At 44.8% G+C, this 27,233-nt stretch overlaps 1 protein-coding gene across 1 annotated transcript; it reads left to right on the top strand.

Annotated features, from left to right (window-relative positions):
• Positions 1–2,462: 2,462 nt before the first annotated feature.
• URM1 (ubiquitin related modifier 1) lies at positions 2,463–27,181 on the top strand. Its single transcript, XM_034751978.1, has 5 exons — positions 2,463–2,560; positions 9,676–9,746; positions 24,551–24,632; positions 25,968–26,016; positions 26,956–27,181. The coding sequence occupies exons 1-5, from the start codon at positions 2,526–2,528 to the stop codon at positions 27,022–27,024; spliced, it is 306 nt and encodes a 101-aa protein (XP_034607869.1). The 5' UTR covers positions 2,463–2,525; the 3' UTR covers positions 27,025–27,181.
• Positions 27,182–27,233: the final 52 nt, after the last annotated feature.

Below are 27,233 nucleotides of genomic sequence, written 5' to 3'. Positions count from 1 at the left end.
ACATACACACAGAGCTGTGTGTGGGTGAGAGAGAACAAACACAACAGATGTTAGTCAAGTTCCTTAAGGCATCACTAGAAGGCGCTCAGATATTATGGTGATGAGTGAGCTATTAAAAAACCTATACAGAATAGAAGGCTGATTCGTGAAGACCTAGGCAAAATCATACCTTCTTTTGGAGTGTCTGGCCACTGTTGGTGACAGGAGACTGGACTAGTCTGATCCACTCTGGTCTTTCCTATTTTCCTGTTAAAAATTAGCATATAACTAGATAGATGGATGGTAGGTGATGGTCAATCTGAGTTCACCACTGGAAAATATCTGACACGGTTCTTTTCCATTGTGTTACTAAGAAGCAGAGATATTACAAGGGGTTGTTTGGATCTCAGGTTTTGTCCTGGCCCATCTCCATTCAGAAAAATTCCTAAGCACTCTGCAAACTATCCAGGTTTTGTACTGAACATTGGTTTAGCTAGGAGCTTTGCTGCAGAAGGATTATGTGTGCTCAAGGCTGACAGTAGTGGCATTTGTTGGCTGACTTCTAAAATGAAATGAGAGCAGAGGATATAGCCAAGAGCATAAGCCCTGAAAGGCGAACAAGGCCCACTTACTGTAGAAGGAGACAGGAATCCAGTGAAAAGATCTGGGGAAAGGGGCGGGATGACCTGGTTGCAGCAGCAGGAGGGAGGATTTTAACAGAGGCATTTTGGATCATGGCATCTTGGAAGCTTTAAACTTTCATCTGCTAATCAAATGCCTTTTCCCACTTAAGTATCTTGGGGTTTGGTTGTGATCTGTACTTATTCTCTGATCCTGGATGCTCATTGTTTACTGTTCTCCATGCCAACACGTTCTGTCACTTCCATCCAAGGAGCAGTGCTTGTGCCAGCCAAAATGCTGCTATGGTGTTTCTCCTTTCATGGCTGCATCTACACTAGGTAGGTGAATGTTAATGGAAGTGTAATTAAAATAGGTTCCCCACTGCTGTCTCCTTCCTGATTACCCCACCGGTCAGGAACCATGCCCTACTCTTCACAATCCCAGCGCCGTGCCCTGAGCCTTTTCCATCTCAAGCCAAGTCCTGGCGCCAATCTACACCTCTTTTCCTTTTGGAATCTCCCCTCACATGACAAAGCTTTAATCTGGTTCCTGCATCTACATAGTTATAACAACCAGGGTGTATTTGAGCCAACTGCACGTAGTTTAACCCTAGATTTTCAGTTCAGCCCTCAACACGACAAATCTTTAGGATACTTAGTCATAACTTGACTCCCGCAGCACAAGACTCCAGGAGTGGCCTTTCATGGTCTAATTCACAATATGGGGGGCCGCTTCTTGGATGGACCCCTCAGACCATATAGATGTTGCATTTTCACAGATTGAATAATGGTGATCACATTCCTTGTATTTGCCTGCTTGACATCAGGTGAATGTTTTGGTTTATACAACTTTTAAAGCAATGAGGACATAAAAAGTGCTCAGTGAGAGGCTTCTTCAGTTTGGAAGGCAGGTGGGACATTGAGCTAGTGAATGGGGACAATGCCATTTTTGCAATAAAATATTTTAAACAGGAGGAAAAAAACCTCCAGAGAGACTGTCAGAACAGGTCAGAGCCAGATTATTATTATGATTATTTGCATTAGAGTAGCACCTAGAGGCCCCCATCAGGGAGAAGGGCCCAGTTGAACTCGACTCTGTACCCTACACTGGCAGACAGCTTTTGGATGGCATGGGACCGCATATTATCACCCCTTGGTGCTCTGCCTTCAGGTGCTGGGGGCCCACACCGTCATCACAGGGGCTCTGCCTTTGGGAGCCCTGTGCCCTCTGCTCCCCGAGGGGCTCTGCCACTAGGTACCAGGGGGCCAGGTGCCCTCACCTCCGCCAGGGGCTCTGCCGCTAGGTACCAGGGGGCCAGGTGCCCTCACCTCCGCCAGGGGCTCTGCCGCTAGGTACCAGGGGGCTAGGTGCCCTCACCCCCCAGGGGCACTGCCGCTAGGTACCAGGGAGCCATGTGCCCTCACCCCCCAGGGGCACTGCCGCTAGGTACCAGGGAGCCATGTGCCCTCACCTCCCCCAGGGGCTCTGCTGCTAGGTACCAGGGGGACAGGTGCCCTCACCCCCAAGGGGCACGGCCACTAGGTATCAGGGCCATGTGCCCCGGCTCTGCCTTTGGTGCTGGACAGCCCCGTATCACCGGCCCATGGGCCTGCGCAGTGATGGTACCACTGGGTTTCTGTGGCTCCCCAAAGCCCCAGCTCCTGGAGCCTCGGGATCCCAACGACCTCTTCTCTCTCCCCATTACAGGCCCCACGCTCCAGCCCCGGGGGCGGAGCTCAGCACCGGCGCCCGCCCTTTGATTGGTTTAAACTCGCGATCCCCGCCCTCTCAAGGTTGGCGCTGGCTCCGCCCCCACCCGGATCCCCGCTTTCAAAGGCAGCGCCGCCGCGGCTGCTACGCAACCTCATGTATCCGGAAATGAGGATGTACTTCCGGGTTGAGCAGCGTGTTTCCCCTCCCCTAAGATGGCGGCGCCCATGTCCCTGCTGGTGGAGTTTGGGTGAGTGTGGCCGGGCTGCAGCGAGGGGCCTGGGGCAGGGTCCTTGGAGCGGCTGTGCCGTGTGGGGGCCCGTGGGAGCCGTTCCTGTGGGTGCTCGCCCGTGGGGTGGGCCAGGAGATCCGGGGACCCGCTGACTGGCCACGGACCTAGAGCCTGATGGGCCTGGAGCTGTGGGGGCACCAGTGCAGGCAGGAGCTGGGGTGCCTGGTGGCCAGACCAATGTACTAGGGGCCGCGGCAAGGCGGTCTGGGGTTAGGGGGCTAGCGTAGGGTCGTGGGGGAAGGGTGGAGGAAGTGTGAGGGTTTGGGGCAGAAAAGACGCACCTCGTGGGGTGGTTGTGGGAGCCAAGGTGGGGGGGCAAGATCCTGGGTGATTATAACGCAGGGTTGGAGAACAGGGGCTGGAGAACGAGGCTGGTACTAGAGGTGATGACGCTGTTTGGGAGTTTAGGGGGGTTACCGGGTTTTGGAGGGATAAGGGTTGTGGTTGGGTGTGTTGTCACTGCCTTGGAGCACAGACTAGAACGCTCTTCTCAAGGGGGATGAGAAGAAAAATAGGAATCGTCTATCCTGCTGTTTGGGAGCAAAGCGTCATTTTAAACCTGACATTTTTGTCTTGCAGAAAGTTAGTTTCAGGGAATGCTTTCTAGGTGGTACAGTTTTCATAAGGAGGATTTTAAATATCCTATTGAAACACATACGGGGCCATCACAAGAAGGAGAGGCTTTAAAAGGTGCCTTGAAGGGATCTACAATGAGGGAGTGGATAGGAGGGGAGCTGGTCTGCACTAATCAATGAGGAAACCAGATGTGAGAGGGGCAGTGGGGTTTCAGTAATGGGTTGAATGGATCGTGATTAACATGTGACTACCCAGGTTTTCAGAAAATGCAGGACTTCTGTCATCATTCATTGTTGGCACAAGGACAAATTATGTTAAACAATCAACACATTTACGGAGATGAGGCAATATGTTTTAGAAAAACAGTTCTGAAGCTTTGTGTAGTTTCATTTTGTATTGTAGCACTCGAGGTACCCTTTGATCTAGGTGCTGTAAAAACACAGAAAGACACACAACTTGTTCAGAGGCACTTACAATTTAATTGAAAACAAGACTCAGTAAGGACCAGTACTGATATTTCAGGGTTTTATAACATTTATTCTGTTCCTCCTTCCTATGTTAATGACCAGCCTCTCTGTTGGTCACTACTTTCTACCTCCCATTTAGTTTTGTAGGCTCTTGTGTACCAATTACTGTCTGTCGCTGTTAAAGTCCTCAGTCTTGTAATTGCCCAAGGATTTGCCATTGTCAAATTAGAGCATGCACAACTGAACGGGAAGTGTTGGGCACTGGTGGTACAAGTGAGGTCTTAGTTCAGAAGACTGGTACAGTTTCCCCAAAGTGTTTTTGTTTGTTAATGCCATAGTTGATACCACAGTTCTCAGGCAGGATTACTGAGATGGTTTTATCCTAGAGAAAACCCCTGTTCTTCACTCACTGAACAATGGGAGGGAGGTTGTTTTTACTGATGGATTATCCCATTGTGAATGTCAAAAATAGATTATAAATCATTTCCTTTTCCTTTGGTATAGTAAATTGTTTAAAATTGAAATATTTTTTATAACTTTATTTTTCAACATATATGCTGTTTGCTTTTTGCAGTTCTTTCAGCTCAGATAAAGTAAACTAGTAATGTCAGCTTCACGTTATTTATTATCACATTTTATTTTCAGGTTCTCATTGCTGTAATATCTGGATTGCTGGACACTTAAAAACTTTAAAACATTTTGTTTAAATTGGAAATTTACAAACATTTGTCTTGGGCTTACATTTTGTTAAGTCTTTTTCTTACAAAAGCTAAAAGGTTTGGTTGGTTTCCCCATCCCTATACACGTACACAATCTTCATAACCCTTTAAATGCCCTTCTCTGTAAGAGGCCCTTCCTCAATCTTTCCCCACTTCCAGCTGCAGAAACTCTCCTCGTTTTCTCAGAAGAGTGAGAAGCATTTTTGCTTCCCTTGGAAATGCATAAATGAGCTCTCTATGTGTAAATCACAGCTGAGTTCTCCACAGTTAGCGCATTACAGAAGGACCTTATCTCGCCATCTACATTTCTACAATAACAGTGTGACCTTGTTTTCGTTACATAAAAAAATGTTTTTCATATAATTACTGTGACTTGTTCTCTCACAAGAATCTCGGCTAAAGTTAATAATTGCTGCTTCCATTTTTTTGTGAGCTGGTGGAAGAACACCAACAGAGCAGTCTTTAGGAGTGTCACTGCATATAAGTAGCACTGCTGAGAGCATAACAAAGGTTCTGTTGTGCGCTTCCATAGCAGAGCCAAGAAAAACTCCTAGTGTGACATTTTTAGATATTGGATTTAAAGGGACTTAGTCACATGTAGACTCGTTGTTTTCCATGTTATTCACATGTTTGCTTTTAAAATACATCTTTTTTTTTTTTTTTTTGAGGCAATTTTTAATCTACATGGTTGTGAGAAATGCAGGGTACCAATGACTCATACTTGTATGTCTGAATAGTAAAAAAGTTATAAAATATTGTATGCGTTTTAAGACAGAGAATCTTTCTAAGGATTAAATGGTATCTGCATAGAGTTTGGTAGTTTTTATGAATCTATTGGATGAATCCATCATCAAATATCTCCAAATTCAATACTGATGGGGCATGGGCCTCCAGCAGCACCTATACTTCAGGCAGAATCACTCATGCCAAGATGTTAAAAATTGTCTCAAAATTAGTTGTCTGTCTAAGGGTTTAGGGGTTGAAATGACTTGATTTTTCAAGAGTGATGAACTGGCTAGTTTCCCTTGAGTTCACTGGGAGCTGCTGGTTGCTCACCATTTCTGAAAATCAAGCCTTATACTTAGCTGGCTGAATCTTCATTTAGGCACCTAATTCTTAAATTCTTGGCCTCAGGAAGCAGAACTGAGTCAGTAGCATATATTGTCCGATGTTGCACTTGTATAATGTTGGGACACTTCCCAGGCGTACCCATGGTTGTGAGGCACCTCACTACCATCTGCCCATAGCATGAGAAAGCCTTGTCTGTGTCTGCCTAGAGTCAGCTCCTGGACTCCACTGGCAACAAAATCACTCCCTTCTTAGCCTGCACAGGCTCTGCTGTCCTTTTGCAGGTTAGCACTAGGTACTCTCCAACCGCCAAGTGTCCCCCTGGAGTGTCCAGCCCCTGTTTTCAATGGACATTCCCAGATTCACTGTTCACAAAGGAACAAAGTCAGTCAGCTTACTAGTTACACCTTAGATCACAGCTACACTATTAAAGTGGCATAGCACTTAGATATGTTTATAATGGAAGATGAGCAAAAGTTTATTTAACAAAAATAGAGGTTAGAGAAGTGGCAAGTAAAAGTATTGGAAACAAAGTTAAGTGTAAAATAAAATCGTAACACACATTCTAGAGCCTAGACTTCATTAACAAGATAATTTCCTTTTTAGTGAAGTTTAGCTCACCCAGAGTCTTTGCAGTGTTTTCCAGCTGGGTTGGTTGTGACCTCCTTTCATAAGACAGAACCCACTGACCGTTCATCTCCTCAGTGAAGGATCTAGGGTGTAACTCAGTACCCCAGTTATACCCCCAAATCCATTGTCTTTACTCCTAAACAGGATACCCCACTGCTTTTAGTTTTTTCCTACAGCTCTCCGCTCTTGTATTTTGCAATCTCTTGTCTAATATCGGGCTCGGTAATGCAAATAGGCCTCCATTGCAATAAATACAGTGCACAATACACTTGACCAGACAGAGAGAAAGAAGTATATCCTGCCTGCTACCTGTCTGAACAAAATCTGTTCAAGGCCTGTCACCAACTGGTGGCTTACTTTTAACTTCAAGGCTTTAAGAACATAATTTCCAATATAGATGTATAACATAAATGTTACCTGTCCATAGATGCAATGACTATGATGACCAGTAAGCTACTGGTTCTTTGTAGACACCTTACATGTCATCCTTTGGTAAATTATTATGCTCAGGCTCAGCAGATCCCTGTAAAACCCCAAGCATCCCCTCTCAGTTGACATCGAGGTCCCTGGGTCAAACCTCCCTTCTTACACTAATGCAGTAGGATCAGCCCCTGGCTAATCCATATGCATCAGCTTGGAGCCCTCTTGCCTGGACAGTGCAGCTGCCACCACATTTTCTTGGCCTTTAATATGTACAATTTTCATATTCCTGCACTGCTAACCTCCAGTGTCTCAGTCTGGAGCTGGTACTTTTTGTTCTGTGTAGCCATACCAACGGAGAGTGGGCTGTTAGGACCCTAAACTTCCTGTTAAATAAGTAAGGCCTTAACTGCTTGACCGCCCACACAATTGCATAACATTCGGTTTCTATGACAGAGGAATTCTGTTCACCAGGGGTCAGGTTTTTACTTAGGAAAGTAATAGGATGCTTTTTATTGTCTTCACCTGCTTGTGTCAGTACGACTCCCAGGCCTGTGTCAGAAGCGGTGATGCGCAGTTCAAAATCTGGTCTGGCCAGAATAGGCTTTAGGATTTTCTTTGCTTTATCACACCCTTTCTGACAGGCTGCTGTGCACAGCACCGTGTTAGGTTTTCTCTTTTTGCACAGGTCTGTGATAGCAGACACCATGTTGCTGAATCCTTCCACAAACTGGTGGTAATAGTTCTCCAAGCCTATAAAAGACTGAACTTGTGTTTTGATTTCTGGTACAGGCCAGTTAACAGTGAATTCTACTTTCAATAGATCTGGGCAAATCTGGCCCCCTCTTCCAAATGACCTTCTAGATAAGGGATGTTGGCTGCATCCATTTTACACTTGGACATTTTTACTGTGACACTAGCATCTTTGAATTTCTTCAGCACAATTCCCAACTGGGTTTTTATGATCCGACCAGGAGTAGCTGAAGATGGTAATGTCCTCTACGTAGGCCCAAGCAAAATCCTGTAACCCAGCTGACAACTGGTTTACAAGCCTTTGAAATGTGGCTCCTGCATTGATTAACCCAAAAGGTAACACTTGAGCTCAAAAAGTCCTGAATTAGTAACACCGGCAGATTTTCTCCCCCCCCCCCTTCACCTCGGTGTTTAAGGAATTTGACAATACTTCTTTGTTAAATTTAGGGCGCTCAGGAACTTTACCCTGTCTATGGTGTCTAGCATGTTGTTGATCCTGGGCATATGGTATGCATCAGGAACCAAGACAGCCTTAAGCCTTCTGTAATCAACACAAAACCCTTTGTTCCCCTCCTTTTCAGGGACCATAATTAGAGAAGCCCAGGGACTGTTAAACTCTTATTAGTCCCATTTTCAGCATGCTTGCTATTTCCTTGCAAACTTTCACCTGCATTTTACCAGTTGTCTGGTGTGCTCTGCTGGGTGTGGGCTGAGGTCCTTCAATGTTCATAGAATATCAGGGTTGGAAGGGACCTCAGGCGGTCATCTAGTCCAACCCCCTGCTCAGAGCAGGACCAATTCCCAACTAAATCATCCCAGCCAGGGCTTTGTCAAGCCTGACCTTAAAAACCTCTAAGGAACGAGATTCCACCCCCTCCCTAGGTAACCCATTCCAGTGCTTCACCACCCTCGTAGTGAAAAAGTTTTTCCTAATATCCAACCTAAACCTCCCCCACTGCAACTTTAGACCATTGCTCCTTGTTCTGTCATCTGATACCACTAATCTCATGGACCGTTTCGTGAGTCAGTCCTGGCCTGCTGGAAAATACCTTTTGATGCCTTTGCAGCACTGCCAAAATCTCTGCCTTTTCAGATGAGGTTATCCCTTCAGATATATCCGTGCTTTCGAGTGAGGTACCACTATGACAGTGAGTTATCAAATCAGTAAGATGGGGCTGTCTTGGAGTCCTCCTCAGCACAGAGCACTTCATAAACAATAAAGCCTCAAACACTTTACTGCGATGGTTAATTGTCTATTTCATAAATGGGGAAATTGGCAACACACGAGAAGTTAGTGGCAGGTCCAGGAATAAAGCCCGGATTCCTAGTCCAGTTTGGTAACCCTCTTCGTACAGATGGTTCTTACAGTCCTGTATTCTCAAGAAATGAATCGATTGGGGCTGTAAAGTAGAATCATACTTTCTTCACTGGAGAGTTTGAGGGAAGTCTAAGCCACTGAAATGAGTTTTGCATTTAGCCTGGGATTTTCAAAGAGGCCTAAGGGAGTTAGGTACCCAAATCCCATTGAAATCCCAAAATTATTATAGTCTGGGATCCGCTCCTGAGAAAGTACTGCCTCCTACGCTCCCAAAGCTCTGCTTATTGATCAATGTTTTAATTGTGCTGGTGGATTGTAATATAATGGTCGCAGAGGGAGAGGTGATCTCTCTGGGAGTGTTTAAATATCAGGACACAGACTTTGAACTGGCTCTTTCAAAAGAGAGCAAGTGCAGAGGGTGAAGCATGTGATGAGTGATATTTTGTACAACTTGCATGCAGAGTCCCTTGTTTTGTTTGCTACTCACACTGCGCATATGTTTCTGCTGTAATGCTTCGGAGGGTGAGTTGTGTAGTGGCTAGACCAAGAGGGAACTGCCAGGACTCCAGGATTATCCTCTTGGCTCTGCCTCTGACTTGCTGTGTGACCTTGCACAAGTTGTGTTTTCCCATCTGTAAACTGGGGATAGTACCGATTCCACAGGGTGTTTTGAGGTTAGTAAAGTACTTTAGGATCCTTGGATAAAAGTGTTACAGAAGGGCACGGTATTAGAGCATGTGAGTTTATAATATGATATTTGTATTACAGTACTGTCTAGAGGCCCAACTGAGTTTGAGGTCCTGTTATGCTAGGCACTGTACAAGCAGACTGTCAGCTCTTTGAGGTAGGGACCATATTTCTGTCCTTGGTTTGTACAGTGCCTAGCACAGTGCGTCCTGGTCCATAGCTAGCCATACAAGTAACTAATAGTAAGAGACAGTTACTGCCCCAAAGTGCTTACAGGCCAAATAGACAAAGACAGACAATTGTCCTACTTGAAATACAATCCGGTCCATTTTGTTTTCTCTCTGTTTTTTTTTGCATTGTAAACTACCCCATTTATAACTTCTGACACTTGAAAATAAAACAAAGCATGAGTTGTGCATTCTCTTTTTATTTCAGAGGTGGAGCAGAGCTTTTGTTTGATGGCGTTAAAAAACATCAGGTGACCTTGCCCTGTCAACCAGAGCCTTGTGAGTATTAGAGCTTTTCAAATAAGTCGAAAGAATGACCGCAAATGAAATGCCTGTGAAAAAGAGAGTCGGTTTGTACAGCAGTTATTCAGTTTACAACTGGAATCAATGTGGTTTAGGGCAGTTTCAGCCATGCTTTTATTGATTGGCTAGCTTGGCAGACAATGGTTAACCCTCAAAGTAAATACAAAACATAAATAAGCTGAGCACCTTTTCCATTCTCCAGGCAACCACAAAATGAGTTCCTTTCCTCAAAGATTTTTTGCCCTCCCCTCTGAATATTGTTAATACACAGCAGCCTCTAAATATTTTCATGAAGTGTATTCTCCTTGGTCAGTCCATGAAGCTGCCTGTTAGCCAGTTTTATTTGTGCTTATATAGGAATATCACTCTCTTGATTTTAATTTAAAACAACTGAATATACTTAAACCACACAGACAAGCATGACAAAGCTAGGGCTTGAAAATTACGCTGGCCTTGCGTGCAGGACATCCTCTTTTCAGTCCTGCAGATAATAAAAAACAAAACACTGCTAGACTGAGTGACCAGTGACTGTTCCAGTGATTATACAACATTAATTTATTTCCTTAGTGATTCGGGATATCAACATCATTCTCATTACTAATGTCCTCCCCTCGACACTTGCCCACACTTCATTTGCATTGTGATTTTTTTTTTTTTTTTTTTTTTTTTTTTAGCAGCCGATGTATCCAAAACTCTTCGATAGTAAAGCTTTATGTCATTTGAAACCTGGAATTATAAACTTAGAAATGATGTCAAGGATCAATCAACTTTAGCAGTTCATGAGAGATTGGTTGTAAATATAATCTGCATGCTGTGTATTTTAAGGCCTGAGATCTTCCTGCCATGCCTAGAAATATTTAGAGGCCAGTGCAAATGCTTTCAGGACAAGTAAACTTTTGATCCTGAATATAAGCTATATATAATTCAAAAGGAATAGAAGCATTGAGATGGAGGAGGATGTGGTCAAAGACCAGGCCTGGGATTGTGAAGCTCTAGGTTCTGTCCTTGAGTCTGACACTGACTTGCTACGTGACATGGAGCAAGTCACTCAACTTCTCTGTCCTGTGTTAAAACGGGGGTACTATTGCCAGACATCGCAAGGGTGTCCTGAGGTTAAATTCTAATGTCTGAAAAGCACTTGATGTCCCTGGATGAAAAGCACTAAAGAAGTGGCAGACTATTAATTTATTTGGATTGTAAACATCTTGGGCTAGGATATTGGGTGTGTTTTTGTTTTTGTCTTCAGATGATGTTTGGCTTAGAATATTTGTTCATAGTCTAACACACTGTCAGTCTTCAGACAACGAACAGGCATTCAGTTAGAAAGGAATGATAAGGTATTCTAATTCTATCTGAGGGTAGTGCAGGGTGCCCCTATCTAGCAGGGATAAGAGCATGAGTCCCTAGTTTCTGCAGCCTGATAGATGTCCATGGTGCAGCATACAACACACAAAGGGCCTAATCCAGCTCCTTTTGAAGCCATTGGGAAGATTTCCATTGACTTCAATGGGAGTTGAATTTAGCCTTTTTTAATAAAAAAAAATTCCCTCCCTGAAGATCTTGCTTACTCAGGCTCTCTTGGTACATGGGACAATAGTTCAGGTGTGGGAAGCTGTGGGCACTTCAGAGGTGAGAGCATCATCAGCAGGGTTAGATCAGAAAAACTGTGTGAAGAAGAAATTCTATAAATTCCCTAACTGATCATGTTAATAAGGAAAACATTTGGGATTATTAACAATAAACCAGTTAATGCAGCTCTCTCTGGGGAAATGAAAATGTGTTTCTCAGTGGAAAATAAAGAGCACAATCCATCAATCCTAACTCAGGCAAAACTCACCTTGACTTCTCTGGGAGTTTTGACTGAGTAAGGACTGCATCATTGGGTCTTGTGTATTTAAAGAATTTAACTCACCATGTTCAGTGTCTCCTGTGTAGTCACTTACTTTATACCATATGTTCATCTCCTAGTGTACTGAAGAAACCATGAATGAACAGATCTCATGAGTACTAGGATCATAATCCCATTTTAACTGATTTCTATTAGTTGTCAAGTGTATTTTTGGCTGTTTTGCCATTCCTTACGCTTCCTTTCCTCTTGGGTTATTTTTTGTCCCTTTTTTTTTTTTTTTTTTTTGCAGAGCAACTGCTTCTCTCTGGGACATTGGACCCAACTATATTTTAATTGTTTATACATTTTGTACAACACCCAGATGCAGGGGGATGGGGAGCTAAGTGAACAAATAGGGAAGAATGTATAAATGAATAAAATAGTCTGTGCTCCAAATTTGACCTGGCTAGTGCTCTCTGAATTATAAAAATTGGTTTTATATTTAATTAGTGAGATTACCACATGCAAATCTCCTGAGTCTAGGCACTAGGTGAAAATGTGGTTGGATTCTAAACCCTTTCTCCTCTTGTGTTAACTGGCCAGAGGGGAAGAGGGTCTGGAGGAGGTTAAGGTGGGCAGATGGGAGGGAGCTGCAAATGGGACCACAGAAGGCCATGTATGGAGCCATGTGGCAGCAGCTGTCTTTGCTATCTGGGGTTTGAAGAGATTTTATCATGTTGCCCCTGAGGAACATATGAAAAAAGGGTTTGTGTGTGGGTGTGTGTACGTGTACACACGTCACCATACTTTGTGAGACCATATCATATTTTTCTCGGGCGCTGCAGATCTGTGCAGAAAGAAGAGCACCAGTTAAATAAGAACCTTTGTCCCAAAGCTGTGCTGACAATTTTGATTATCAGCATTATCAATGAGTTTAAGAGAAATTAAAGGAGCTAGCTCTGACTTATTCTGCGTAAAAAAAACATTGCTAGGTGGGAGAGGGCAGCGAAGGAGATATTTGTCACATGGAGAGAGGATTAAATTGACTCGGAAAGTAAACCTTAATTTCAAGCATCGAAGGTGCTATTGGAAACAATGGAGCATAAAGAAAAGAAACTTTAAATTAAAAACACTGCAAATGTATTTGGCAGCATCCCCCTGAAACAAACCACAGTAACTTATTTAACCTCGTGTTTCGGCAATCAAATAGAGCATTGTATGAATGCTGCTGCTAGTGATGTCTGAGGTCCTTCCTCCATCCCACTTGGGTTTACAGTGCTGGATTTGTCTATGGTCATGAGAATGTAACTGACTGTGTTTAGAAGGATGGGAAAATAACGAGCATCGTTTAACCCCTGCAGCAGAGTCCCAGGTTCAAATCCGGGATGTTATGTTGGCTAAGAGTAACTAGAAAGACTCACTGCTGTGCTCTTACCACTGGATCTTGTATGCTCAGGTGAGAGCACTGATTAAAGAGGCTCTGGCTGTTGTGCAAGGAGCTGCTCAGCTCTGTATCATAGGCTCTGCACTGCTAACGATCATGAAGATTTTTCCTTTAAGTGGCAGGCATCTGTGCTTTTGGAGCAAAAGTTCCAAGTGTCGATCGTGTGCTGTAATGACCAATCTGAAGCTTCTAGATTTGTTAGAGTACTTGGCATTCAAAGATTTGGAAGGATAAAATTGTAATCCATAAATTTCAGTAATCATATCTATTCCCCATTTACTCAAAATCTCATAGGGGAAAAATCCATTGCTAATCACAATTTTGAGAGAGGGAAAATTAAAATAATGTATTTGTTGAGTTTGACTGTGCATGGTGCTATCTGAGACACAGGAAATGCGCCGAGGGATTTACAGTCCAAGCACCTCATCCTGCAAGGTGCTGAGTGCTCTTCACTTCTGTTGAAATCAGTTGGAATTAGTCACTCAGCACCTCAGAAGAGGGAGTCTATCTCTCAGGATAAGGCCCCAAAATATGAACAGAATAGTTCAGATACAGTGCACTAGGGGATAGTCTGACCTGAATGTGGTACCCGAGTGCCAGGAAGATAGGTAGAATTGAGTGTACAAGATGGCACCAGTTGTCTAGAAGTGCAAAATAATGGTGGTGATATCATTTGGCTGTCAGCAATAAAAATCATTCCAAATACTGATTTCTTATTGAGTTGATTACTCCTACCTTCTCTCTAAATGTTTTGAAATGAACGTTTAAAATATTTCTGGTAGGGCAAAGTTTTGTCAAATTAAAAACTTAAATAATTGACTTAATCCACGGACATTAAAATAAATCGAATCCTTCCAAACCACCTGATATGGCGCTTTCCAAGGAATATGTGAATATTCTCTTCCTTGCAACACCGCAATGGGCTAGTGAAGTATGTATATATTGATGGGGGAAAACTGAAGCGCAGAGGTCATGTGACTTACCAGAGAGAGCATCTCATGTTAGTATAAAGGTAGAATTAGAATTTGGGAGTCCTGACTCCAAGACCCCTCTTTCACAAGGCCAGTCTGCACAGCCAGATCTTCTATGTCAGGGGGGATCCATATTGTGACCCTATCAGGGCACTGTCACGTTACTATTCAGTTTGGGCATTTGACCGGTCCAGATATAAATGGTTGATTTGACCAGTCAAATATTTTAAAGCAATGACTTATTAGAATAGTACCAATAGTAACAAAAAAGAGTAAGACTTTGTTGTCTCCAATAGGTTTAGGCTTAGCCTTAGATACTTGTGCCTAATTACAAAAACCGAGTTACTTAATTGAGTTTTCAACTCCAAAAAATGAAATGAAGTTCTAAAAAACCGAAAGAATAACACCGTGATGCAATTAAAAAGGTAGGCTGCTGTCTCTATCAGGGCTTTCTTGTTGGAATGTTTGACAATATTTGACCATGGTCATGTGACTGGCTTACCAAGCCTCATTAATATGTCCCAGCCAGGGTAGATTGGGTTGTGTGGCTGGGCCCTTTAATCTGTTCTGCCTAGTTGTGCCATCTCCCCGTTGAATCACTGGTATGCAGTATTTCCTGGCTGTTGTCCCAGTGAAGTGGGTATGTTATTTATAAGGGGGCCAATTGAGCGGATTCATTTGTAGTTCTTCGTTGTTAGAAGGAAAGATGGAAAAATTAAAATTCTCTTGCAGGAGTCATCTCAGTGCTTTCCTACTAGGCTTCGTGTAATGGGAGCTGCGTTACCCCTCTGCCATGAATCTGATTAATCTGAACTCGTAGAAGGAACTTCCCAGGCACTGAGAAGCCCATCTCTCTTCTGTGTGACCAAATCCCTCTGATAACAAAGCCTGGCTTTTCTGTCCTTCCCAGCCAGTGTGTTCCTGCACAGGCACCTATTAGGATAACCTTTCTATCCCCTACCACCCAACCCCCACCCTCACTCCTTTTCTCTTGGTGGTATTTGCTGTCATGACACCACTGTTTAAAGGATGGCAGCAGAGCATAGGCTGATGAGGAGGTTCCTGGCCCTTTAAACTGCTTAGCATGCGTTTCACACGGTTCCCGGTGCCAGCTGTTCCTTTCTCCTCCTGCCCTCACTCACAGGAGCTGTTTGCTGAGCTCAGAGCTCCTGTGCAAAATTGCTTTTCAAAAGAGCCACTTTCTGCTTAATTAAACAATGAGACGCCGTCCCTCTGCACATCTGTAAAGCTCCTTCTGCAGCCCCTTTATCCCACAAACTGCTCCATTCTTACCTCCATTCAATTGTAAATCTTCCTCCCCTTCCCCCATCCGCGCTCTTTCTTTTCCCCTTTCAAGTAAGGCTGAGGAGGTTGGTGTTTCTGTGGGAGGGGGAATTGGTTTAATGGTCCTTGCTGTATATGAAAATATAACGTTAGCAAAGTAACTGCTGAAAATGAGAGGCAAGGACTGGCACAGATAATTGTGTGGCTTTTGTATTGCAGAGGAATAAAGTCATAATAGCGATTTGAACGGGACATCCGTTATTCTCCCCCACTAATCCTACCAAGCCATAAAAAAATCACTAGTTCTTAAAGCTGATGGGAAGAGGGTGAGGAGTCAGGGCAAGAAACTCTTGCCCAACTCACGGTGCCAGAGTGAGCCTATACCAAGGAAGTCCCTCTTCAGGCTTCTGTATGAATACATGTTGCCAGGGCAAGTGTGACCAGAGGGATCCCTCTGCAGTCTTTCTGTATGAATAGTTACATTCCTCCATGGGCAGTGAGTCTTGGGTGTATAATTCCACATAGTCTTTGGTGTTAGTGGTTAGATTTCCTCTCTGTCCACTGTTTCTTTCCCAACACAGTCAGGGAAATGAGGAAAGTTCATTTCCACAGCAGGTTTAAAATAGACTTTGTCTGCATTTAGTAATACTTTATTTGAATTGTCAGGGAATTTGCCTGAGTGGCTCACACAGATTAATCCACAACAATTCCAGGTTGTGCAGAAGAGATGAATGGAGAAATAGATGAGGTATTTGTGGCAAGGTGGGAACACCCACTTCTTTATGTCAGGAAGAGGTTATAGTTAGGGTGATGCAGTATTGTCTAACTAGGGTTGATAGGATGCAGTTAAGAAAATGAGAATTTAGGCTATTGGTAAAAAGATTCCTAACTTTGCAAGCTATGGCACAATCTCCTACGGGATGTGTGGGAAGCACCACATTCCCTGAGCCCTTTAAAACTAGACTGGAGAAAGCCCTAAACAGTCTTCCATTGGGAATAATCCTGCACTAGTAGAGAGAGAAACTAGAAGAGCCCTGTTACCTGGTCATCATTTCTAACTTCTCTGATTCCTAATCCAGCCTTCAATGCCTGTGGAATATAATCGCCACCTATTGTCCCTTCTTTTTGTAAGATTCTCCTTAGCTCCTTCCTTAGATAATTTTGAACAAGAGACTGGACCATGTACCGCTGCTAGTGATCCATGATCCTAATAAAAAGAGATGGTTTAGTGCACTGGCGTTTATTCATAAGCCTTAAAGTGACCATAGCGTTGGGTGTTGTAAGATTAGAAACTCTGATTTTTGGCAGTGTGGCGGGATTAGCTTTATGCAGAAGATCAAATCCCTTTAGAAATGCCAGGAACTGATGGAAGCACTTTGGATCTGGCGATTAGCTGCTGGGTGGCAAATGGGATCGAAGATCCCTAGAATTTATGATCTCCCTACCAGCTAACTGGAGGGAATGTGAGATCCTGGGATCTGAGTGATCCCTTGTCGTTTACAAGAGCTGACAGAAAATCCCATGATCCACATGTTCCTTGATGACTGACAGGGCCGAGAACTCCTCTGAATGCAGGGCCCAGGACTGAGGTCCTCCATCCAAGCTAACAGAAGAGTTATGGAAGAACGCAGCATCTGGTCTCTTCCTGTGCTGTGGATAAGAGGGAATGGAGGAAGCACTAATGTGGGCCCTCCCTTCCAGTTAAAAGTGGTAGCGGGGAGGGAGAGAGTTATCTCTGCCAGGAGATCGTAAGCAGGACCCAGGCATTCTCTTCTAACGCACAGAAGCTGATGGTTCCAAAGTCACTAAAAGCTCCCTGTTAATAGAATCCAGATTGAAGTCTTTTTTTTCCTATACATATCAGAAATGGCTCAGAAGATGTCAGTGAAAACGGATTCGAAACTTCTCTTGGCCTTGCTGTGGTCACCATGCCTTGAGTCTGAAACCTTGTCTACACTAGAGCTTACTCCGGTACACCTCAGAGTGATGCAAGTTATACCAACCTAAGTGCCGGTATAGACCGCACTCTGTCAGCAGGAGAGCCTCTCCTGCCGACATAGCTACCGCCTCTCGTGGGACGTGGAGTAATTAAGCCAACTGGAGAGCCCTCTTCTGTCAGCTTAGAGTATCTTCACCAGAAGCGCTACAGTGTAGATGTAGCCAGAGTTTAACCCTTTCCCTCTGATTCTGCTTATATAAGCCATTCCAGGCCTTCTGCTGCAGCTTATGGTACCCCACCATCTGCTTCGGAGGTTCACTTTGCACATTAACTAGCCTGAGGAACCCCTTGTATCCATTTTTACAATGGGCCCTTTCATAACATTGTGGCCCTTGTGCTAATTAGAATTCAGTAAAATGGACAAGGCACTCGCCTGCCTGAGTGGTGTATTTTGGGGATGTTTTATATTTTGAAAAATAAGCCACCTAACCTGGCAAAGGGGTTACAAATTCTCTTCCCATCCAGGCAGCGGGAATGATGGAAGAGGCATGCAAAGAGGGGACTCTGTCATGGTTACAGGCCAGTGGCTGAGAATGTGGGTGGGATGGCACTTGGCCAGAGTTAGTGACCTCAACAAATTGGAGCTGAGCCATGGTCAGGATGATGAACGATTGTGTTCTGGGTCAGAGAAATGGTGCCCCATAGGGAGGTGTCCGAAAGGTGGCCCGAGAAAACCGGTTGCGCTGTTGCAACACTGACCCCTCGGTGAGCAGGGCTGCATACATCTTATTTATTCCAAACCAGAAAGGAACTTTCCGGTGTCTAGGCCTTAAGAGTCCCCTGTTTTCCTGAAATAGGCTTCCTATTCTGCACCCAAGACAAGGATATTACTGAAAATACACCCTCTGGAAGCCTTAGCGGGAGGGTTGGATTGTGCATCTGCTCGTTAATGTATGAGGGGCATGCGGGGGGAGGTGCGGAGATGCATATGTATGTTGTGTTTGTGTGTGTAAATCTGCCAGTGACACACACAGCCCTATGTGTGTTCATACAGCTTCTTTGTTAGTGGAGGGCTGCGTTTTCACGTTCACTGATATTATGTTACTGCAAGATCAGCGAGTATGTGTTTCAGGGCAGTGTTTAGGGTTTCTGGGTGTTTACATGATTGGTGAGATTTCGCAGTGAAAAGCTGGCCCTGTGTTTCTTATTCCAGGCACCTGTCTGCCATGACTGTTTTCTCTCTGCTGAGTTATCACAGATGAGTCCGTCAGGACCAGGAGGCTTTATTGAGCTGTGAAAGATCTATGGGTTTCAGCTATGGTTTTGAGGGTGCAAATGAGCCCAGGAGTTTGTAGGAGGCAGAACTAAGATGGAGTCCCAGGTCACTTTCTCTAAGAGGATACTCACTGATTCTTCCGGACAGAAAAGTTAGATGTGACAGATCAGACTTTGGAGGAGACCACGCTGGAGACTATGCAGATCTTTCAACCACATTCAGGGATATTTATACTGCAGCTTGTGTGGGTTAAAAACAAGCCTGGGATTTGGGTACACGCTCACTGCAGCTCTCCTATCCTGTCCACTTGCATGACAAGCCAGTGGCTTTGTGTCACTGAAAACATGCTCATTTTCGTGGATCTGTTCATTCCCATTGGGCTGTTTGTTTTGTGCGTATACAGTGGCCCTGTGGCTTTCAGCTCCTGTGATGCACTTGGATGGTCACTTCACTCACATTTGCTTTTTTTTCCCTTGGCTTTTCTATTCACTTCAGAATATTCCTGTGACTATGGTGCTGGTGAAAGGCACTGGGTCGACAGCCCTGAAGACTGAGTTCTCTCTGTCCACGGATCAGAGACAGAGTTCCCCGCCATTGTGCTTCAACCCCAAATTGCAGAGACCTCCCCTGAGGTCAGAGGGTAGTTCTGTTTCTGTGGCCCATTCTGCCCTTGGCACCTCTGCTGAGATGAGCACTAATTAGCCCGATTGTTGGTAATTATGGTGGGTTTTATGGTCTGAATATTTGTCTACCAGGAACTGGACTGAAGCTACCAAAGTAATTTCACTGGGGCCATGTGATGGTAACAAATCTTGGTCATTATTAACTGGGCTGAGTTTAAAGTGGTGACTAACGGAAAACCGCTCAGGACCCTCTTATCAATGCTCTGAGCCATCCAGTTCCCTACTTCTTAACATTATTTTTATTGTATAATGTTCAATAAGCAGCACAGAACTGCCATTGCACAAAATACATGATCTGTCACCGCCAAAGGGCAGCATACATTGTGCAATTGCACTTCTGTAAATATTAAATACTCCTGTTCCGATGATGAGTCCGCTTTCATAAGCAGTTTAGATAAAGTATAAAATTGGTGTCCCAATGGTGAGGATTCAGCTTGGCAGTGGACAGAGGGTGGTCTGTTTAAATGGCTTTCCTTCCAATTGATTATTTCTACAGATCCATGCGTTTGAATGGTGCTTTACAGACAAACAGGTCCTTGGCCCGAGGAGCTTACAAACCAAGTTATACACACCACAGCGTGGTGTAACAAAGTGTGGGGGAGGGTGCTGTAGGAAAGAGAAGGGTCATGGTAATAAAAGAGCAGGAATTGTGCTTTAGTTGCACACGTTATTATTTTGGGAGAGTCCAGGAGCTCCAATCACAGACCAGGACCCCATTGTGCCAGGCCCTGTACAAATGCAGAACGACCGATGGTCCCTGCCCAAAAGACCTTGCAATCTAAGTATTCTTATTCAGTTTTTGAATTTTGTCTGTGCATACTTTTTGGATCTGTCATTTTTCATTGTTATATTATTGGTAGTTTTGAGGAGCAAAGATAAATACGAGGGCAGGAGCAGAATTCAGTGCTGGAAGAACAGCTGAAAGAAGTGAGTCTGAGATGGGATTTGGAGAAGGCGTGAGAGTTACATTCCTCTTTGGATCAGAGGGGATATTCAAGAATAAATGGGTGGGGGGGCTTGCATAAGAACAGCCATAGTGGGTCAGACCAATGGTCCATCTAACCCAGTATCCTGTCTTCCAACAGTAGCCAAGCCAGGTGCTTCAGACGTAATGAACAGAACAGATAATCAAGTGATCCATCCCCTGTCCACTCCCAGTTTCTGGCAAACAGAGGCTATGGACACTCAGAGCATGGGGTTGCATTTAATTCTCCTATGCACATGTGTGAGACTTCTGGGGGAGGTGTTGGTATGTGTTAGGGGTGTTGGTGTGAGTGTTGTCTGGGCTCTGTAACTGCAGGCACAGATGGGGCTGAAAATAATGTATTTATTATGGAAGGGGTGGGGGGAATCTTCCGAGACAGTCTTGAAATAAGCCAGCCACACCACATTGCAAGCTTCTTCTGGGTGGCTATCCTCGGTCCAGCTGGTGCAGTGTAGGGATGGTGTGGCTTTTACCAGGTAAAATCTTGGTTTTTACTGCCCTGGGGAAAACTAATTAATCCCAGTTTAAGGAATTTTCTATTTTAAAAATGAATTAATGTACACTATGTTACACTTAGGTTTAGTTGCATATTCAAATTGTGGTTCCAAAAGGCAGTAGATTCATAGATTAATTTAGGGTTGTACAAATAAAAAGTAAAATTGCAGTGGACATAATATGCAAGTCCAATACTGAACATCAGAATGTCTGTACATTTTGGCTTGGTATTTTCTCAAGGAAGTTATTCATGTCATGCTTCATAGTTCAGTTTTCAATATTTTATAAATACAAGTCAAAAAACGTCGTCTATGAAAACAACAATAATGCAGAGTTGTAGGCTTGAAGCTTTAGGCAGTCGAAGACATGCAGAGTTGCAGATTACCAGTCCCTTTGGCCATGCAGCATTCTGTAGCAGAAGACCAGCTGTGATGTAGTGGATAGACCAAGCTTATTCCTCACTTTTGAATGCCTGTAGCCAAAGTACGAAAAGATTCATTCTGTGCTTGCTGAACTTGCTGGATGCTGATGCAATTATTTTTCTTCGTTTCCTGTTTTAAACCGGGGTTAAGCCAGTATTTACCAGTGCCCTGTCTTAAATTAGTGTTTCCTGGGAAATGGCCCACCCTGGTACAGTGTGCTTGTGTTTTAAATGATCTATCTTGAAGGGCCCCAGAAGAGCAGGCTGTTTACTATATCAAAGCAGAATCCTATATCATCCACCTCATTGTTTTGTGCCCTCATGCAAGTGCATTGCTTACAAGCATAAGGCCCTTCATAGTGTTGCCGTGATGAGGCTGGTTTTTCCTTTTGCACTCTTCTTCCTCCTCCTGTAGGGCTGTTTGTCATTCTCATTCCCTAGCGCTCATTTCATAGCGATGGGGAGCAAAAGCAGTTTGTGGGTGAGCTCCTGGGGGCTGTACACGGCAGCAGCATTCTTTGGTGAAGGTTGACATAGTTAACTCTTGTTCTGGTGGCTGACTGACCAGCTCCTTATGCCTTCTGTCTATTGCTCACTGTCTCCAGGGAAGTGATCACCTTGGAGGACAGTAGATTCCATGTTGCTAAACTAAACTTCTCTAACCAATATTTAGTTAAAAAGAAATCCCTGCTCTGACTGTAGGTGAGGATCCAATGTACAGTGCAATCTGCCGCCATGAGACAGATCTTCCCTTCATGACAGAAACTGTCCAGTTTTGGGAGGCAGCATCGCTTGGCAATCCCCTCTGGCCGTCTAGAATACGTCGGTCCCACTGCTTTAGAGGAAGCCAGCAACACAGGGCCACAGAGGATGTGTGAAAGAGGGAAAAAATGGAAGGAGTCCTAGTGGAGAGACACTCACTTACAACAGACGGGGATTTTTTCCTGGGAAGGTGTATCTCCATTCACTGTAACTGACTTACACCTGTTTACAGCTGAGCAGAGTTTACTCTTCATGAAGGGAGAGTCACAAATGTGACCAGTGAAAGAAAGCACCTCCCTTTGTAGGTTTATTCTAAAGAAACAAAGCTCCGTTCCAGGGAGCCTCCCTGACAGCACCACACAATGTGCTGACACAGTGCAAGGACTGAGTCACCCCATTACAAGGGTATTTATTTCATGGATCAGTCATGCGACAACTGCACCAAAAAGAGTTGTTTAGCTCAGCCTGTAAAAGAGGGTTGTGAAAATATTTACAGTGCCGTTTACAACAGAGAGATGTGCATATACAGCCCGTTATTCCCTCTGATACAGCTAGAGGGGGTTCAAGCCCTAATAGCTGATAGGTGGATTTGTGCACTGGGAACACTTCCTTGTGCCTTTGAAACAAATAAAGCTCTTTTGGGGCTTTCAGAAGGTTCTTTAAAGGAGCCCTGGAGAATAACTGATTGTAGATTCAGAATGATGAAGTGGATTGTGGAACAGTGAAATATAGAGGCAAATGCAGGAGAACGCCACATTGTAATTTGTCAGCTTCTCCAAACCCTGTAATGGATTATTCTCTCCCTCTGACACGTCTCACCTCGCCAATAGGAAATTAACTGATGCTATCGCTAAAGAAATTGTTTTTGCCTCACAAAGTAAAATTGTTACTATAAAAACCTGCTAGCAGTGTCTCCTCCTCCTTTTACATGAAGACAAATCCGTCCTGTCACTACTGAAATAGAAAGATAAAGGCTGAGCTTTAATAAAGCAACTATAAAAACAAAGCGTGTGTGTGTGTGGTGTGTGTGTGCGTGTGCGCGCAGAGGGTCTGAGCTGAAGGTGTGATGCCAAAGGAGATTACAAAGGGCTTGAGTGGAACTACGCCATCTCTAACATGTCTGTCTATGCATGTGACTGTATATTCATGAATGTTTGCCTATGTCTTATGGGGCTTACGTTTTCAAAAGTATAAACCTTCAGAAGTGCTGGCCTGACTTTCAGAGGTGGCAAATGCTCACATCTCCCACTGAGCTCCCTTGCCATAGTGGGTGTTCTGCACTTCAAAAACTAACACACACAAAGCCAGCCCCAGGATGTAGATGTCTCATGTTGGGATGCCCAAAAATTTAGACACCCAAAATGAGCGGACATTTACAAATCTAGTCATCAGTTTGTATCCTGCATGTGTCTCACAAAGTGACTGTTCCAGGGAGGGTCACGTTCTAACCCACTTGTTAGTTTCCTCTTCAGTTTCTCAAACAAATTCTTATAGGCCATGCAAGTATCCATCCATGCCTGTTGCAGCCCAAAGGTGAATGGTTTTAGGAGACTTGAGTGAAATCGGTTCAGCCACTTTTTTGAATTTATGCTGCCATTTTGTGGGGGTAGGGGAAAGAGAGAGAGAAAGGGAGACACTTTCACTATGTGTTTCAATCCATTTTAGTACGTGTTTCAGACCCAACACTAGAAGCTTCAAACTTAGCTTCTTGTGTAATCCTCCTTGAGACTACTGAATTCCTCATCTTCACGCTTGTATTGTTTTAATTCTAAACATTTTAAGTTTGCAGTTTAAATGTTTGATTCCTGTTCCATTAACTGTGGAGGCTTTTTGCATTTTCTGTGGTCAGGTATGCACATCCAACTCTGTCTATGGGGGTGCGAGCGTGCGTGGTGTGTGCCTCCTAACAAAGGAGATGCCCCTTCCTGGTGAATGCTGACCTGGGTGGGTTCTCGAGGATCCCTTCTCTTATTCCCTTGGTTACATCTTGTGACCAGACAGAGTGAATGGAGCACTGTTCCCATCATTGGTCCTTGTCCCAGGATGAGCATAACATCTCTGCTAACTGGGGAGTGAGGGCTGGGGCCCTAGTCTTTGACCTCCTGTGAAACAGAAGTGGATATTTCAGGGGTGGGCAAACTTTTTGGTCCAAGGGCCACATTGGGGTTGCAAAACTGTATGGAGGGCCGGGTAGGGAGGACTGGGCCTCCCCAAACAGCCTGGCCCTCGCTCCCTATCTGACCCCTCCCACTTCTCACCCCCTGACTGCCCCCCCTCAGAACCTCTGATCCATCCAACCCCCTCCCAGGACCCCATGCCCCTAACTGACTGCTCCCAGGATGCCATGCCCTATCCAACTGCCTCTGTCCCCTGACTGCCCCCTGGGACCCCCTGCCCCTTATCCAACCCTCAGCCACCTTACCATGCTGCTCAGAGCAGCATGTCTGGCAGCTGTGCCGCCCAGCCGGAGCCAGACGTGCTGCTGGGCAGGAGCATGCAACCCCACCACCCAGAGCGCTGCCCACACGGTGGCATAACTGTGGGGGAGGGGCCGGGGACTAGCCTCCCTGGCCAGGAGCTCAAGGGCCGGGGAGGACAGTCCTGCGGGCCACATAGTTTGCCCACCTCTGGGATATTTGGTGCTGGTGAGGAAGCTAGTCTATAAACTGTGATTCTCTCTCTCTCCTTTCAGGGGACATCAGAAACCTGCTAAAGTGGATCAAACAGAATCTATTAAAAGAGAGACCAGAATTATTTATTCAAGGGGACACTGTGTAAGTACAGATGTAAAAGACTTTGTTCATGTTTCCCTGTCTGCAAGTCCCAGTGCAGAGGGCATATGTGTTACTGCTGGTGGCGGGAAGAAAGTTATATCAGTTGAAATATGGCATATGCTAGAAGGAATGACATGGAAGAGAATACCCCATAGACTTGAATAGGGGAAAAAAGGTCCGCTCTATTGTCTTGCTGTATGACCAAAGGCAGATCACTTAGCTTCTCTGTGCCTCATTATTCCCATCTGTAAAGTGGGGATAAATACTACCCCATGGGAGGGATGTGAGGCTCTCTTTGTAAAGGGCATTGATTTCCTTGGATGACAGGGACTATGCAAGTGCAAAGTTACTACTGTGGTGGAGGGAGGTGGGTTGATATTCTAGAGAATTATCCAGATTGGGGAGCAATGTGTCTGCTCTTTGCCAGGTCTGACTGTGAGAACTCCAGCTCCTTCTGAACCTAAGCCCAACCCAATTCCACAAAATGTCTGTCTCCTTACGACCCACAGCAGGAGGTCCCCCAGCACTCATGGCCTCTTTCCATTCCCGTCACCTTGAGTACTAGCATTGTGTGTAGATTGCAGGGTTGAGGTTTTAGCAAGTAGACCATCCCCCTGTTCCAGCTGTGTGTCTGTGTTGCACAGCGCAGTCTCTGTTCACATCACTGGGCCTGGATCAGTCACTCTGAGAAGCACCAACAAATAGATCTGCTGGGAAATGATTTTATTTTTAAAATGGGGCCAATCCCATTGAAAAAGGCCAGAAGAAATGGAGCACAATGTGCTGTGCAGGCAACTCCCAGCTGCAGAGTGGAGGTTGGGTGTTTAACATTCCTCACAGGTCTCTGTGAGCTGAAGCGTGTGCCAGGTCCCCTGGTAGCAGGAGAGACAATTGCAGGACACTGAAGATCAAAGAAGGGGAATCCCTTTGCCTCTAATCAGGAGCTCTGAGTTGATCCTGGGTGTTTACAACCGTTAGCAGGGGCACTACAATTGCTTTCCTTAGCTCTGAATTGACCTCTCTGCACTCGATTGCAGTGCACGGGTTTTAATTACCTGGCTTTTCTATATTGTCTTGAAATGGAGTCATCCCAGAGCCTTCTTGTGAATGGTGTCTTTTGATTTCAAACGAGCTCTGGGATCAATCTCGTTTTCCCCTTTATTTGATCTAGAAAGGGCACTGCCTGTCCCTATTTCCACCTCTGTGCTATGATTCCCTTTTCGCATCCGCTTTACAGACCAGCCTGCTTGTGATCTGCTTTTTAACAGCCAGCGGTGCGAACTCTTTGCAGCTTTTAGCAACCCTATTTCCTGACCACTTCTCTCTGTTCTGCAGGCGGCCAGGAATTTTGGTACTCATCAATGATGCAGACTGGGAACTAATGGTCAGTCCTACTTCAGTTTTATTTTCTTTGTTCTGTTGCTCTGCCTGATTTGTGGCTGTTCTTGGGAAGCTATTTTAGATTCTTGCCCCAAGCTAAGCATCTAGTAGTGGGCAAGGGGAGGGAGGAGTTCCTGCGTGTGATGTACGCTGGCTGTTCTAAAGCCTGGAGCCTTTATCTAACCTGCTGAGGCTAAACCACCATTCAGTCCCCCAGAAGATCACCCACACTCCCTGACCGTCAGCTGTGGCCTTCACTCCTCTGGGAACTGAGTTGGTATCTCATCCATGCTTGAGATAACCACTTGCTTAGTGGGGCACCGATGTTGCTTCACAGCCTTGGGCAATTGTGAGAGCCGTTGATTATAAGAAGGTGAGTGCTTGGGAGGTGAAGACATGTTTTGCCTAAGATCATTCTCAGGTGAACCAGAGGAGGATGCTCAGGTAGAACAAGCGGAGCTGGCCCTTGGGGTTTTTGCTACACTAGGATTATGTCTACACTTAAAGTGAGGAAGAATTCTTCTGTCCACCTGGTGCTGTCTAGACCATGGGTTAAGTTGGCTTCACTATGTCGCTCAGGAGTGTGGATTTTTAACTCCCCAGAGCATCGTAGCTGGGTCAGCTTAACTTTTTAGTGCAGATGTGGCCTAGGCAAACAGGCTAATGTCTTCTCCTCTCAGCCCACCATCACAGGCCCACTATAAATAGTCACGAACTAGTCTGCAGATATAATAGTCACTTCTGAGAGTGGCACTTCCCCATGACAGTGAATACCTGAGAGCTCCCTCTCCTGTCTCTCCACCTCACCTTTCTTAGGAGTAAACCTTGATCTTCCCCCTCTGCAGTCCCTAGTGCTCTGGCATCTGTTATGAGATGTTCTTCTTTTGCAGCCTCTGTTTGGAAATGCCTATTAAACCATTTCTCATTCTTTCTTGACCTGCAGGGCGAGCTGGATTATAAACTCCAGGACCAGGATAACGTGGTTTTCATCTCAACGTTACATGGTGGTTGAGCTCTTGGAATTCATAAGGACATAAAACAAGAACACTGGGGGAGAACCCTCATGTCTTTTTGAACTGTCTGTGCCTCACTTACAAGCCATGGCAAATCATTTACACTGTCATTAGGCGTACAAATAAAACCCATGCCAGTGACTGGCCTAGCGTGCACTTCAGGCGCTTCCATCCTTTGGTTCTACTTTAACCTCCCCTGCCTGCAATC

This window comes from Trachemys scripta, chromosome 17, assembly GCF_013100865.1.
Source record: "Trachemys scripta elegans isolate TJP31775 chromosome 17, CAS_Tse_1.0, whole genome shotgun sequence".
In the NCBI taxonomy this organism is placed as follows: domain Eukaryota; kingdom Metazoa; phylum Chordata; order Testudines; family Emydidae; genus Trachemys; species Trachemys scripta.
Note: the sequence above shows the minus strand (reverse complement) of the source record. Positions and strands in the feature narration are given on the sequence as shown.